This window comes from Scardinius erythrophthalmus (assembly GCF_964197995.2).
Source record: "Scardinius erythrophthalmus genome assembly, chromosome: 18".
Classification (NCBI taxonomy): Eukaryota; Metazoa; Chordata; class Actinopteri; order Cypriniformes; family Leuciscidae; genus Scardinius; species Scardinius erythrophthalmus.
In genome coordinates, this window is record NC_138238.1 from 36,343,436 (window position 1) to 36,358,355 (window position 14,920).

The 14,920-nt window shown below is 37.6% G+C and overlaps 1 protein-coding gene across 1 annotated transcript in view; it reads left to right on the plus strand.

Annotated features, from left to right (window-relative positions):
- Positions 1-14,920, plus strand: part of tanc2b (tetratricopeptide repeat, ankyrin repeat and coiled-coil containing 2b) — a 199,182-nt gene that overhangs the window by 152,945 nt on the left and 31,317 nt on the right. The window contains exon 7 of the mRNA XM_081393547.1: positions 9,956-10,081. Within this exon, the coding sequence (XP_081249673.1) occupies positions 9,956-10,081 (126 nt within the window). The remainder of the gene's footprint in view (positions 1-9,955; positions 10,082-14,920) is intronic.

Sequence of the window (14,920 nt, forward strand, 5' to 3'; positions counted from 1 at the left end):
CAAGGTGCTGAAAGCATTCTTTAGAAATGTTGGCCCATATTGATAGGATAGCATCTTGCAGTTGATGGAGATTTGTGGGATGCACATCCAGGGCACAAAGCTGGCTGAGTTCCACCACATCCCAAAGATGCTCTATTGGGTTGAGATCTGGTGACTGTGGGGGCCATTTTAGTACAGTGAACTCATTGTCATGTTCAAGAAACCAATTTGAAATGATTCGAGCTTTGTGACATGGTGCATTATCCTGCTGGAAGTAGCCATCAGAGGATGGGTACATGGTGGTCATAAAGGGATGGACATGGTCAGAAACAATGCTCAGGTAGGCCGTTGCATTTAAACGATGCCCAATTGGCACCAAGGGGCCTAAAGTGTGCCAAGAAAACATCCCCCACACCATTACACCACCACCACCAGCCTGCACAGTGGTAACAAGGCATGATGGATCCATGTTCTCATTCTGTTTACGCCAAATTCTGACTCTACCATCTGAATGTCTCAACAGAAATCGAGACTCATCAGACCAGGCAACATTTTTCCAGTCTTCAACTGTCCAATTTTGGTGAGCTCATGCAAATTGTAGCCTCTTTTTCCTATTTGTAGTGGAGATGAGTGGTACCCGGTGGGGTCTTCTGCTGTTGTAGCCCATCCGCCTCAAGGTTGTGCGTGTTGTGGCTTCACAAATGCTTTGCTGCATACCTCGGTTGTAACGAGTGGTTATTTCAGTCAAAGTTGCTCTTCTATCAGCTTGAATCAGTCGGCCCATTCTCCTCTGACCTCTAGCATCAACAAGGCATTTTCGCCCACAGGACTGCCGCATACTGGATGTTTTTCCCTTTTCACACCATTCTTTGTAAACCCTAGAAATGGTTGTGCGTGAAAATCCCAGTAACTGAGCAGATTGTGAAATACTCAGACCGGCCCGTCTGGCACCAACAACCATGCCACGCTCAAAATTGCTTAAATCACCCTTTCCCATTCTGACATTCAGTTTGGAGTTCAGGAGATTGTCTTGACCAGGACCACACCCCTAAATGCATTGAAGCAACTGCCATGTGATTGGTTAATTAGATAATTGCATTAATGAGAAATTGAACAGGTGTTCCTAATAATCCTTTAGGTGAGTGTATATATAAGACATAATTATTATTATTATTAATAATAATAATAATACGTAATAATACATAATCTATTACTTTTGTTGTGGTTGTTTTAAATAGCCCACATTTCTATGGGTAATTCGTACTGAGAAATGAAATATTTCTTTAAATGTCATTCAACTTCCTCATGTTTTATTCATAAGGGATTTAAAAGGCATTGTTGATTCATTATGAATGGCTCACAGGTTAATGCACTCTCCACTGTCCAATCCGGTAACACCATTCCAGCTTCAGTCTCCCTCTTCAGTGCACTTCCAGTTCAACTCAATCATACAAGTGTGTTCGCTCACAGCCACTCATTGCCATCAAATAGCAGTTAGTGATGGAATCAGCCCGGGTCATAAACTATATGTTTTAGCTCTGCACTGCCGGGGTGGCGCTAACAGGAGATAAGAGGCATCTAATAGCGGCAATAATGATGAGTCTTCTGGAATAGCTCCCTGAAGTAAAAGCTAAATTTGTCTGATTATGTTGATATGTCTCTTATATAACACAGCGCCTCTTCATTGCTGGCTGATTGTGTTATTGTCCAAGTAATCAGCATTGTTGTGTTTATGAGAAGAACCTTTTTTTAGGAGAGAGAGAGAGAGAGAGAGAGAGAGAGAGAGAGAGAGAGAGAGAGAGAGAGAGAGTTATGTGAGTTATGGTTATCTCAAAAGAAAGTGGCTCTCAAAAGGGCAAGTGATATAAAAGATTATTTCTTAATGGAGAAAACGGCTGGTATTCACGCTCACTGATCAGAAGTGATGCAGTTGCTCTGAAAAACCATCCAACCCTGGCAGCAGCATTAACCGTTTCTCAAATCTGACTGTGGCAAGCTGTTTAGAACGGTCTGGAAAATATACTTTATAATATAAAGATGAATTATTATTTTTATTGTGCCAGAGTATTTGTCATATTAAGTTAACACACAAATGGCAGGTCTGTCATTATTTACTCATCCTCATGATTTTTCACACCCATATGAATTTATTCTTAATAACAAAAAAGGTGAATATCCTGGCCACCCCTTTCATATAATAAAGTGAATAAATACTGGTGTTTTTAAGATTAAAAATTGCTACAAACTACAAGTTCGATTAAGCCATAAAAATATGAAGGAAGAATAAAACACTAAACTTGGTTAAGGTATTTAACTGACAACATTATTTGGCAAAAAAAGGCAAACAGCTTCATGTTTTATTTTTAATTTAGTCATTTTTTTAATTTAGTCATTTTATTTGTAATTTAGTAGTCTATTGTTTTTGTTGATTCAGTCCCATTGTAAAGATCGTCAATTATTGAATTAGTTCATTTCATCTATAAAGCAGTAGGGGTGGGGGAAAAAATCGATTCTTAGATGAATCGCGATTCGGGACGTGGACGATTCTGAATCGATTCACAAATGTCAAAAATCGATTTTCTAAAAAAAAAAAACAATTCTTATAACGTAACATTGACGGAACGCAAAAGGCGGAACTCTGAAGTGGACGTGCACGTGCGCGGACAGTCTGTGGCGTGCACATAACAGAGACGCGCACATAAAGGACGCATGATGGCTGAGCGCCAAATGTGCAATGCCAGTCACAACACAAAAAGTTACATTTTGACTGTAAGTTACTCTCTGCAGATGTTCATTCACTTTCTTTGTATAAGTTGTTTTTGATTGTGGTATACAGCAAACATTTTAAGTCATAATTCTTTATTATTTAGTTGTGTACTATAAGTCAAGAGCGACTTTGTATGTTACTAATTATTCAGAATATGCATAAGTCCACAAGCATTATACGTTATGATAGCTTGGTACATAATTCTATATTTTTAAACGAAAACTGTTTGTGAATTTGCTACAGCAAAATGTTTTTTTTTTGTATGAAGGATTATATTGCTCATTGGAAATAACAAGAGGATGTTGGTTAGAAGTCTATTATTTAATGCTGCTACTATGCTAGAGATTCAGAATATGTTGAAGTTTGTATTAATTTACTACAAGTATGCTGCTAGTACAAGCACACATTTATTTTCCTGTTGGTTCTCAGCAATGTTGGGACATATGCTGGCAAATGTAACCTTACAGTTGACTTGCCAAATCACTTCCATTTGTTTTATTAATAAAATTAATATAGGAAGTATTGGAAGTAAGTTCGTTATGGGTCATCATAAATACTTGGCTTTAAAAGTACCAAGTAAAAACATTTTTTCAATGTTTTTGATAAAAGGCACTTCCCTGAGAATTGAACTTAATAAATGTGAAAAAGACACTTTAATGTCTGTCATTATGTTTGTCATTCTGTATAGCAAAGCAGATGAGAGTAGATCATGATCAGAAACCTGATTAGAAATCATTATGAATAAAATCGAATTGTTTTGAATCGAAAATCTTTTTGAATCGAAAATCGATTTTGAATCGAATCGTGGCCTCAAGAATCGGAATCGAATCGAATCGTGAGATGGTAAAAGATTCCCACCCCTATAAAGCAGTTCTGCAAAACATGATGCCATCGTCCAGCTCAGTTCAGTTCTCATACAACAGCGTCAGCGCAGTCAGATCAATAATATTGTTGACTATTAAGTGTCCCTAAGCCAGAGGAACCCAAACTCCATCAGGAGACAGAACGAACACTGTGTTATTATGATTCAGGTCAGAATTCAGATCGGGATCGGGATCGTTCAAATATTCATCCAGGAGCTTTTGCTTGAAGATCAGATTCATCACAGGTCACATGTCTGTGTGGAGGACCTGTCTGATTCTCGTGGTCTTTGCTGAGGATCTGTGATGATGGCTGTCATGTCGACGAGGCCTTCACAGGGGATTGTCTAGTAGACACGGTCTCTGCTGACATTCAGGGCTGGGTTTTAGTCAGGCGCTGGTCCACTATCTCTATAAAACTAGATGGTGTCGGTATAAAGATGAGAGATATAGACTAATATTAGCATAAATGCCATTCTTCTTTCAATGTAACAAATACATCGGGTGTTATAGGAAGGAAATCAACCTGGTTTCAGTTGACATAATGTATGCAGCCTAACAATCATTTGACTGTTTTGAATAATAGAAACTGATAGTGTGTTAAATTGTATGCCAGTTGGTCTGTGTGATCTATAGATCATACATTTTTAACCACACGTTTGGGTTTGTCCATATGTGACCCAACATTGGGTTAAAACAACCCAGCATTTTTTAGAGTGTACCTTAAGGCTACAGAAGATCTATAGCGTAATCCAATATACCAATATACCGTTATACCAATAAATCCACCGTTAGAAGGAAAATGAAAACAAAAATATCATTTTTTCTCATCCATGACATTTTGCTTTATGCAAAAAGTGAAGAATTTTGAAGAATATCCTGGCTGCTCTTTCCTTTATAATAAAATGTCAATGGGGACTCGGGTTGTCAAGCTCCAAAATGACAAAAACACCTTAAAATTAGCATTGAAGTTGGTCAGTATGACTTGATGTTCATACGAGAAGTGGATGAAGTCATTATCCATTCGGTCCTTAATGTTTCCTTCCACTGATGTTTTGAAAAACTGATGTCTTTAAAAATGACATATCGACACCATTTGATACCAAATGCCATTGGTTCTTGTGATTTAAAACTTATCACAACCACCATATTTGACTTATCAGTCTGTCTGTCATACAAAGTTATCATATGGCTTCATAAATATCTGCAATATAGCACATGAGTCGCATAGAGGACTTTTTATTATATTAAATAATATTTTTTTTGCCAACTTTGAGCTTGACAGCTCCAGTCACCACTCACTTTCACTATATGGAATAAAGCGTCCAGGGTGTTTTAAAAAAAATACTTCTCTTTTACTCCCGGAAAAGGAAGAAAGTCCTCCAGGTTTGACATGACATGAGGGTGAATTGTGGAAATAGTTTGTCTAGGTCACAGACAGCGATGATTGTTTATTCAGTGCGGGCAGTGCTGCTAGGGATCATGGGAGCAGATGTACTCATTAAACATGTATTGTAACGTGTCTTTTACATCAGTCAGTCAGAATCACAATGAGGCAAATCTCCACGGTGGCCGTCTGGATGTCTTTTCAATGCTAAGCCTGTAGTAACGCTGGCTTAATGTAATCTAATAGTATCCAAGCAAGCTGAAGTAATACTAATGCGTGTTTGTAGACTCCCATCGGCCTCCGAGAGGAGAGTCGAGCGCTGTAAGATGCCATTAGTAAAAGAAACCGGAGATTAAAGCCCTATTCGAATGGGACTAGTTTTTCCAGTGGAGGTTCGCTTTGTGATTTTAAACTCGTCCGAACATGTTTGTTTTTGTCAAACAGTCACGGTAAAAATTACCAAGCAAGTTGCCTTCAGTTTTTTGGAGAACGGTTTGGAATATCTGTGACTGTGATTTTATTATTTCTTAACTCTTCTTTTCATTTTTTTCCCATTTCTGAATATCATAACCAAAGCTGAAATTGTCAGCCCACATTCACTTTGTATTTAGATTCTTTTTCTGAAAATGGATGACTGCTGGGATCCCGTCGAACATAACAAGAGAATGAAGACAATAATGAGAGTGTGTTCTCCGAACGATTTTGGTCTTCCTACAAGCATTAGATGTAAAAACTACACTGCAAACTCACTCACTTCATTTTGATAAATGTTTTAAATATCTGAAAGAGGACCTATGCTATTATACATGTTCAAAACTCTTTTAGTGTGTAATGTCAAACAGAGCATGAAAAAGTCCCTCCAGCGGGAGTTCATCTCTATATCAGTGTCAGTGTTTCTGAACTCCCTGAAACGCCTCCATTGTAGTCTTGAGCTTCTTTCGGGAACGAACACGTCACGATATTCCTCATTTAAATAATTCATACGCAGAATAAAGGGGCGGGGCCTGGTTGAGTTAGTTAGTAGTGTGTTAAACTGGCGGTTATGGTAAGGGGCGGGACATTTCCCAAACACGCTCGAAGAGCTTGACCAATCACAACACACTGATCCAGCCGACCAATCAGAGCACAGTGTGCTTTTCAGAAGGAGGGGCTTCATAGAGACAGGAACTAAACAGAGCGTTACTGACAGACTGTGACGAGAGGAGCTGCAACGATGGAGAATATGATGAAAATAATGTGTTTTTTGAACATTCAAGAATGAAAACCTATTCTAGTAGAGCCCAAAAACAAAATCAAGGGCATATTAGGTCCTTTTTAAGTCATTTTGCTTTTCAAGTAAACGTATTCTGATTTAAGAATGTTTAGATAGTTGTACAGAAAACCATTACAAAAATACTGAGTTAGAAAATAATTGTTTGCAGTGTTCAGAGATCATCCATATCTGTATATGTAATCCTCGCTTCATAATTGCTTAGAAAACATATCCAGTCCGAACGAGAGATGTGTAGGAGGAAAAAATTAATGTCTGAAAAAAAGATGAAAGGGCAATGATATAAATAACGTACTGAGGTAAGTGATGATCTCAGTGAAAAGGAGAGAGAGAAATACTCAATATCAACCCAAATGATGTAACCAGGAATGAATAAAACGGAGGACAGAGAAAAAGAAAAATAGGTGGAAGAAAGAAAAATAGGTGAAATGATAATGGTAAGGTAAGGGATTATAGGTGAGAAGTGGAACGAGAGAGATGAAGATAAGATGAGAATGCTGGCTGTGGATTGGCTGAGGAGATCAAAGCTGCAGGCTTTACCGGCTCGAACCCCCCCGAGCGCATCATCACATTCTCATCTGAGGAACGGAGAAACCGGGGACTTGAGGAGGTGTGAATGGGACCGGAGGAGTGCAGATTGTAGATTATGTAATGTTGTAGAGGTTTTGTGTGGAGTGTAGCTGAAAGGAGAGATACTGAAGACATGTGAGTGTTCTAATTACAGGTTTCTAGAAGAGAATGAAAAGAAAGAATGGGGATGCGGGCGTGACGTAACACAATATAAACCTGAGCTTAAAGGGCTAGTTCACATAAAAAAAGAATATCTGACATCGTCTACTTTCCCTCGAATCACTCCAAACCCTGTCGCCCGTGGAACACAAACGGAGAGGTTCAGCAGGATGTCCTGGCTGCTCTTTTCCATACAATGAAAGTGAATGAGGACTGAGGCTGTTGAGCTGCAAAAAATGACATTCGAATTACTTTATTTGCACTCTATTCCAAATCATCGAAATGCCATATGAGATCTAACAGACGATTTTTAAAGAAATTAATACTTTTATTCAGCAGGGACACATTAAATTGATCCAAAATTAACAGTTAAAGACATTCATAAAATTTCTATTCCACATAAATGCTGTTCTTTTGAACTTTCTTTTAATCAAAGAATCCTGCAATAAGAAATGTATCGCGGTTTCCACACAAATATGAAGCAGCACAACGGTTTTCAACATTGATCATAATCAGAAATGTTTCTTGAGCAGCAAATCAGCATATTAGAATGATTTCTGAAGGATCATGTGACTGAAGACTGGAGGACAGGAATAAATTTAATTCATATTTCACAATATTACTGATTTACTGTATTTTTAATGCAGCCTTGATGAGTTCTTTCAAAAAATGTACCGACCCCAAACTTTTGAACAGTAGTGTATGTTAAAATATGGTGCTTTGAGATACATCATTATTGTCATAATGCTATTGTATGGCTTCAGATTACTTTTAGTACAGTGTACAATTTGCATTGACTACTTTTTGATAGTGTGCTGCCATTTTTGGGGGCTTGACAGCCTCAGTCTCTATTTACTCTCAGTGTCGGCCTGATATCTTCTTTTCTGTTCCATGTTCCATGACATGATGGAGAGTAAATTATGACCAAACCTTCATTATTAGGTGAGCTATCCATTTAACTCTGGCTGAGCGAAGTCAGGCTGTGTTGCTTGGCTGGATTCCTTTCTATTGCATTTGTATTTCCCTTATTGCGTAATGAGACTCTAACTGGTCCAATAAGGGCAGCTCAACCTGACTCAGCTGGATTGTAATGCCCTGGAAGGTCCTCGCGAGAACGGAACGTCTTTAATTCAACCCTAAAGCTGCTGTAATTGCTTGTTTTCCAGTCTCACTGAAAACAGAACCTCAAATTCGTCCACCTGCAGTTTCCTGGAATAAGATGCACCTGTGACACTGCATACACACACACACAAAACTCAATTTCAAATTATTATCTTAGAACAAGGCTGTCTGGTCGTATACACACAAGCACACATGATAACACACAAAAGCACACCCAAAATCAATTTCAAAATGATTTTTTTTTTCTATTTCATCTGATGCACTCACAATAACACATCCACTCGCTCAAAGTCATCCTGTATAGCGCTGTGGAACATGTCCTCAAAAATAACCACTGAAATAAAAAAATAAAACAAATTGCCTCTGAAAAGACGGCAAAAGTTTCCGAAAATCACATGTGCTTTGAGTCTCAGATGGGTTTGAGCTACAGTATTGACTAGGCCTGTCATGATTCCTACATAAAGATACAATGAAAATATGATTAAAAATATGACTTGCTTTGATCTTTCCAATATGGCGGCCCATAGACACAGCATCTATGTATATAGGCTATATCTATGGTCCATAATAAATAAATAAAAACGATCATTGGAGTGTTTTACAAAAAAATAACTTAGTTCTTCAAAATTTCACATTTACCATTACTTGCTGTTCCATTGTAATTATTTGTGAAATTTTAGCAAATTTCAGTGAATTATTATTATTAATTTTTTTAAATAAATCCTACAAGTGTACGACTTAACAAGTACTCCAAAAAATAACTTAGTTCTTCAAAATTTCACATTTACCATTACTTGCTGTTCCATTGTAATTATTTGTGAAATTTTAGCAAATTTCAGTGAATTATTATTATTAATTTTTTTAATTAAATCCTACAAGTGTACGACTTAACAAGTACTCCACTTATGGCACAGGTTGGACATCAACAACATCAAACGCTGTTCTCACATCAAACCTGCACCATATTTTATACTTTTATAGTGTTATTTAATTTATTTATTTTGTGTATAGTGTTTTTGTTTTGTGTTAAATTTAATTGATTTATTTTTCCTTTTTGGAGCTCGATAGCCGTAACTATTAAAAGATCTATGAGAAGATTCTTCAAAATGTGTGCTTCCTCCTGCCATATGGGTTAATAAAGATATGACAGGGAGTAAGTAATAACAGCAGATACAGTAATTGCCTTGTTGACTGGTTTCACTAATTGTTAGTAACATTGGCAGGATCCGCCCGGCTCGTCCTCACACCAATCCCGTCCTCTTCCCGTCCTCAGGATCTTTCTGTCAGCCGCTCTGACTCCACTTCAACCCCTCCCCAAAATTCCCAGCTGCTGCGCTCACCCCAAATACAGAAGCGTTCTTTCCCAGCTCATGATTCCCGGTCATCTCCAGTCAGCCCTCATGCATGCGCACACATTCAGTCCAGTCAGAGCAAAACTAGTCTTTGTTATACAACACACTAGGACTGAAATGGAGAAGTTCCACCACAAGAGTTTAGACAGAGGTTTGGAACGATTTTGCACCAAAACGGACAGTCCTGGAAAGACGGATAAGTGTGGTGTTCACATTGGCAGCTTCAAACCTTCTCTCTCCCTCATCCGGATTTAATCAGTGTTTTTGTGGGCAACGGAAAAGGATTATTTAGAAGCCACTGTGATCATCTCCACCCTGTCACTTTGTACTATGAATCTGGGATTTAATCAGATTCTGTGCATTTCAAGAAAACGTGGATGTGACAAACTGTTTGTAAGCATCACTGTACAGTGTACCCAAGTTTTAATGAGTGATAATAATGCTTGGCTTAGATGAACTCCCCTCATTGTGTGTCTTCTGTCCCATTAGCCACCAGTTCGGCCCACCTGGAGGACTTGGCCTATTTGGATGAACAGAGACACGCGCCCCTGCGCACCTCCCTGCGGATGCCCCGTCAGAACTCGTCCTCGGGACGCTCCGGGCCGGACCTGCGAGGTGAGCATCAGCCTGTATAGTGTGTCCAGTCGCTTAGATTTGATTTATATCACCCTGATCCTGTGCATGGATGCCAACTCACAAATATATTTGGTTTGATGTCAAAAAGTGTCCATAGACCTGCGTTTAGCCTCATTCTCTCATTCTTCTGGCGCCGTTGTTCCTCCTCTGTCTCATCGAGTCCCACTACGGGTGTGTGTGCTGAAGGCAGGGCTGCGTCCCCATCTGCCCTCTGTCTCTGTGTGTTAAAGGGATAGTTCACCCAAAAATTAACATTTTGTCAGTAATTACTCTCCCTCATGTTGTTCCAACCCCGTAAGACTTTCGTTCATCTTCAGAACACAAATTAAGATATTTTTGATTAAATCTGAGAGCTGACTCACTCCTTCATTCTTCTATGTTATTGAAACTTTCCGGCCCAGAAAAGTTAATAAAGACATCGTTAAAATAGTCCAAGTGACTACAGTGGCTCAACCTTAAGTTTATCAAGTGACAACGCTTCTGGGTTGTACGTCAGAACGGAGGCTCACTATTGGCCGACGCTGGTCATGTGTGTGATGCGTGTGATGCTGTTCATGTGTGTGATGCGTGTGATGCTGGCCAATAGTGAGCCTCCGTTCTGACATACAACCCAGAAGCGTTGTCACTTGATAAACTTAAGGTTGAGCCACTGTAGTCACTTGGACTATTTTAACGATGTCTTTACTAACTTTTCTGGGATGGCAGATATCGATTACACAGAAGCCTATGGAGGAGTGAGACAGCTCTCAGATTTCATCAGAAATATCTTAATTTGTGTTCTGAAGATGAACGAAAGTCTTACGGGGTTGAAACAACATGAGGGAGAGTAATTACTGACAGAATTTTTTCCCTTTAATATCTGTGTCGACTGAGACGCTGCGTTTAACCTCTACACTCAAAAAATGTTATGCATAAATGTAGGATTTATGTATTTTAATTGTATATAAAATTTGCATCCATTTGGATTACACAGTTTTAACATGAACGTAATATGATCTGTCATATAATCTGTCAATCATACATAAATGAAACCGGTAAGATTTCTGTATTAGTACTAATAAACTGGAAGTATTTTAAATAGACAATAACCAGCTTTATATATTTATCATCAATAAATCCAATTTGTTTCAATCTCATACATGTTAACTAACTGAATATTTCTTGTTTCACAGTTCTTACTTCATTATGTTTTTACAATGAACAGATTTATGCCGATTCGAATAATTTATGGTCCAATTCTCACTATAAACTACCACTTTTGCCTCAGTAAACTCCTAATTACTGCTTATTAGTAGTTAGTAAGGTAGTTGTTAAGTTTGGGTGATTAAGGGATGTAGAATATGGTCATGCAGAATAAGGCATTAATATGTGATTTATAAGTACTAATAAACAGCTAATATTCTAGTAATATGCATGCTAATAAGCAACTAGTCAATAGTGAGAATTGAACCCGTAACTAAAGTGTTACAGATTCTTTAAATAAAGTCAAATAGATGCAATTTAATAAGATAATAATGGTTCAAATAAACTATGACATGATGTTTTTGAGTACAGAAATCTTACCTGTTTAATTTATGTATGACTAACAAATATGCATCACAGTTCATTTATGTTAAAACTGTGTAATCCAAATGGATGGACATTGTTATATCGTCACTGTGGGGCGGGAACCCCACATCTCCAAAAACTCTCCAAAAGCTTTATATCTACCCGGACGAAACTGCTACACACAGGCTATTAAAGACAGGACTGGCTGGGACTCGACGGCAGATGCTAAGACACTCTTCTCCACTCCTCAAATACATAAAACATTGCTGTTTTTTACTATATACTATATACATACATACATACATACCTACATCTTCTTCTGCTTATCCGGGACCGGGTCGCGGGGGAAATACACAAACATACTGTATATATATATATTTCTTGAGTAAAGAAAACGCTGCACTGTACAAACTGTATGTCACACTTCATTCACGATAGAGGCTGGTGGAATTACGAGGTTTGACTGACAGGATCCAAGAAGTTACAAGGTTAAATCACAAGCTCTTTGTAATACTTTTCATTGGTAAAGTTTTTGCAAAACCCACAGAAAGGTGTGAAGGCCGACCAATAGTTGATTTACGAAAATAAATAAAAATGAGGAAATATGGAGATACAAGGTTTCTGCCCTACAGCAACGATATGCAATTTAAATACATAAATCTTAAATTCTGGGGCTAAATCTTTTTTGAGTGCTAAACATGCTCGTATAAAGAGAGGAGAGACTGATTTAACAGACCTCTGTGGATGTCCACTGGGTGAAGAGGACACATCCCAGCACACACGCTTTATCTTCATCAGCTAATGAGGAATCCAGGGCCTTGGCGTGACCTCGAATCCTCCGTTTCCCCGAACGCACACACACTCACACACTCACACACTCGCCTGCTGGTCTGGTGAGCCACTCTCACCTGGTGAATAATTAAAATAGCTCACTGCATCCGGTCCGCGATCAGGAGAGAGAATGCAAAGGTGACTCTCATGATATGTTATGGATTATTATTAAACAGAGCCGCGAGGAACCATCGTCCTGACAGCAACTAACGGCGAAAGTTAAACTCAAGCCCAACATGTTTTAGCCACAAAAATCACACACACACACACACACTCACAAACTAGAAATTGTTATATAATTATAATGGAATTAACAAGGCTACAACAAACATTAGTATTTACATTTGATAAATTAGTTAAGCTAAAAAAACAAATCGAATGTTGTGTTGCAAAAATAGCCAATATTTATAACTTCTATCACAATCAGATTAAACCAGTTAAGATTAAATACCGTTCAGAAGTTTAGGGATTTTTTTATGTTTTTAAAAGAAGTATCTTCTATGTACGGAAGAGGATTAGGGCCAGGCAATAATAAAAAAAATAAAACCATCTCGAGATTAAAGTCATTATAATGCGAGATTAAACTCGTTAAATTTCGAGAAAAAAAGTCGAAACACAATCTTGAGAATAAACTCATTAAATATTGAGAATAAAGTCGTTGTGTTTCGAGAAAAAACTCGTTAAATTTCGAGAAAAAAAGTCGAAATACAATCTTGAGAATAAACTCATTAAATATTGAGAATAAAGTCGTTGTGTTTCGAGAAAAAAACTCGTTAAATTTCCAGAAAAAAGTCGAAATACAATCTTGAGAATAAACTCATTACATTTCGAGAATAAAGTCGTTGTGTTTCGAGAAAAAACTCGTTAAATTTCGAGAAAAAAGTCGAAGAATTGTGACAATAAACTCGTTAAATGTCGAGAATAAAGTCGTTGTGTTTCGAGAAAAAAAGTCGAAATGAAATGTAACGTTAGAGAATAACGCATTTGATCAGTGTTCATTGCATAACCTGATAGAGGACATGACAGAGTTAGATCACTTAGACAATCTATATTTTTGACTTTCTTTCAGTAACAAAGAATAGAACATTAGGTCTAGGTCGGCTAGGTGTTTTTAGAAGAAAAAATCAGTCCAATTTGCGCGATGTACTCGCTTTTGTCCAACATGAAATTCATGGAGGTTTCGTGGTTTCCCAGGATACCATAAGACGCATTATTAAACTTGTTGATCCTCAAGGTGTGGAATTTCGACGAAGGAGACGCTTGAGAAGACGCCACTGCGCTGGCCCAAATACACTCTGGCATATGGAAAGCTATGATAAACTAAAACCGTACAGCATTGCCATTAATGGCTGTATAGATGGTTACAGTCGTTACATTCTGTGGATGGAGGCGTACACAAACAACAACGATTAATAATGTGTCTTATGGTATCCTGGGAAACCACGAAACCTCGATGAGGTTGATATCAGTAGGCTATGCAATGAACACTGATCGAATGCGTTATTCTCTACATTTCATTTCGACTTTTTTTCTCGAAACACAACGACTTTATTCTCGAAATTCAATGAGTTTATTCTCAAGATTGTATTTCGACTTTTTTTCTCGAAATTTAACGAGTTTTTTTCTCGCAACACAACGACTTTATTCTCGATGTTTAATGAGTTTATTCTCGAGATTGTATTTCGACTTTTTTTCTCGAAATTTAACGAGTTTTTTCTCGCAACACAACGACTTTATTCTCGATATTTAATGAGTTTATTCTCAAGATTTTATTTCGACTTTTTTTCTCGAAATTTAACGAGTTTAATCTCGCATTATAATTACTTTAATCTCGAGATGGTTTTATTTTTTTATTATTGCCTGGCCCTAATCCTCCTCCGTATCTATGGAAGCTTGTTTCCGCCACAAAAAAAAAAAAAAAAAGATAATTGCGACTTTTTATCTCACAATTGCGAGATGTAAACTCGCAATTGTGAGATAAAAAGTCGCAATTATCTTTTTTTTTTTTTTTTTTTGTGGCGGAAACAAGCAAAAAATAATAATAATCTGACTTTATTTCTCAGAATTGCGAGATATAAAGTCAGAATTGCGTGAAATAAAGTCGCAATTGCGTGTTATAAAGTCAGAATTATGACTTTTTTTCTTGCCATTCTGACTTTATATCACGCAATTCTGACTTTATATCTCAGAATTCTGACTTTATATCACGCAATTGGGAGATATAAAGTCAGAATTGCATGATATAAAGTCGCAATTGCGTGTTATAAAGTCAGAATTGTGAGATATAAAGTCAGAATTGTGTGTTATAAAGTCAGAATTGTGAGATATAAACTATTCTGAGGTAAAAAAAAAATAAATCTGTCTTTTTTTCCCCCTTAGAATTGGACTTTATATCTCACAATTCTGAGAAAAGATGTCAGAGTTGCGAGATATACTCGC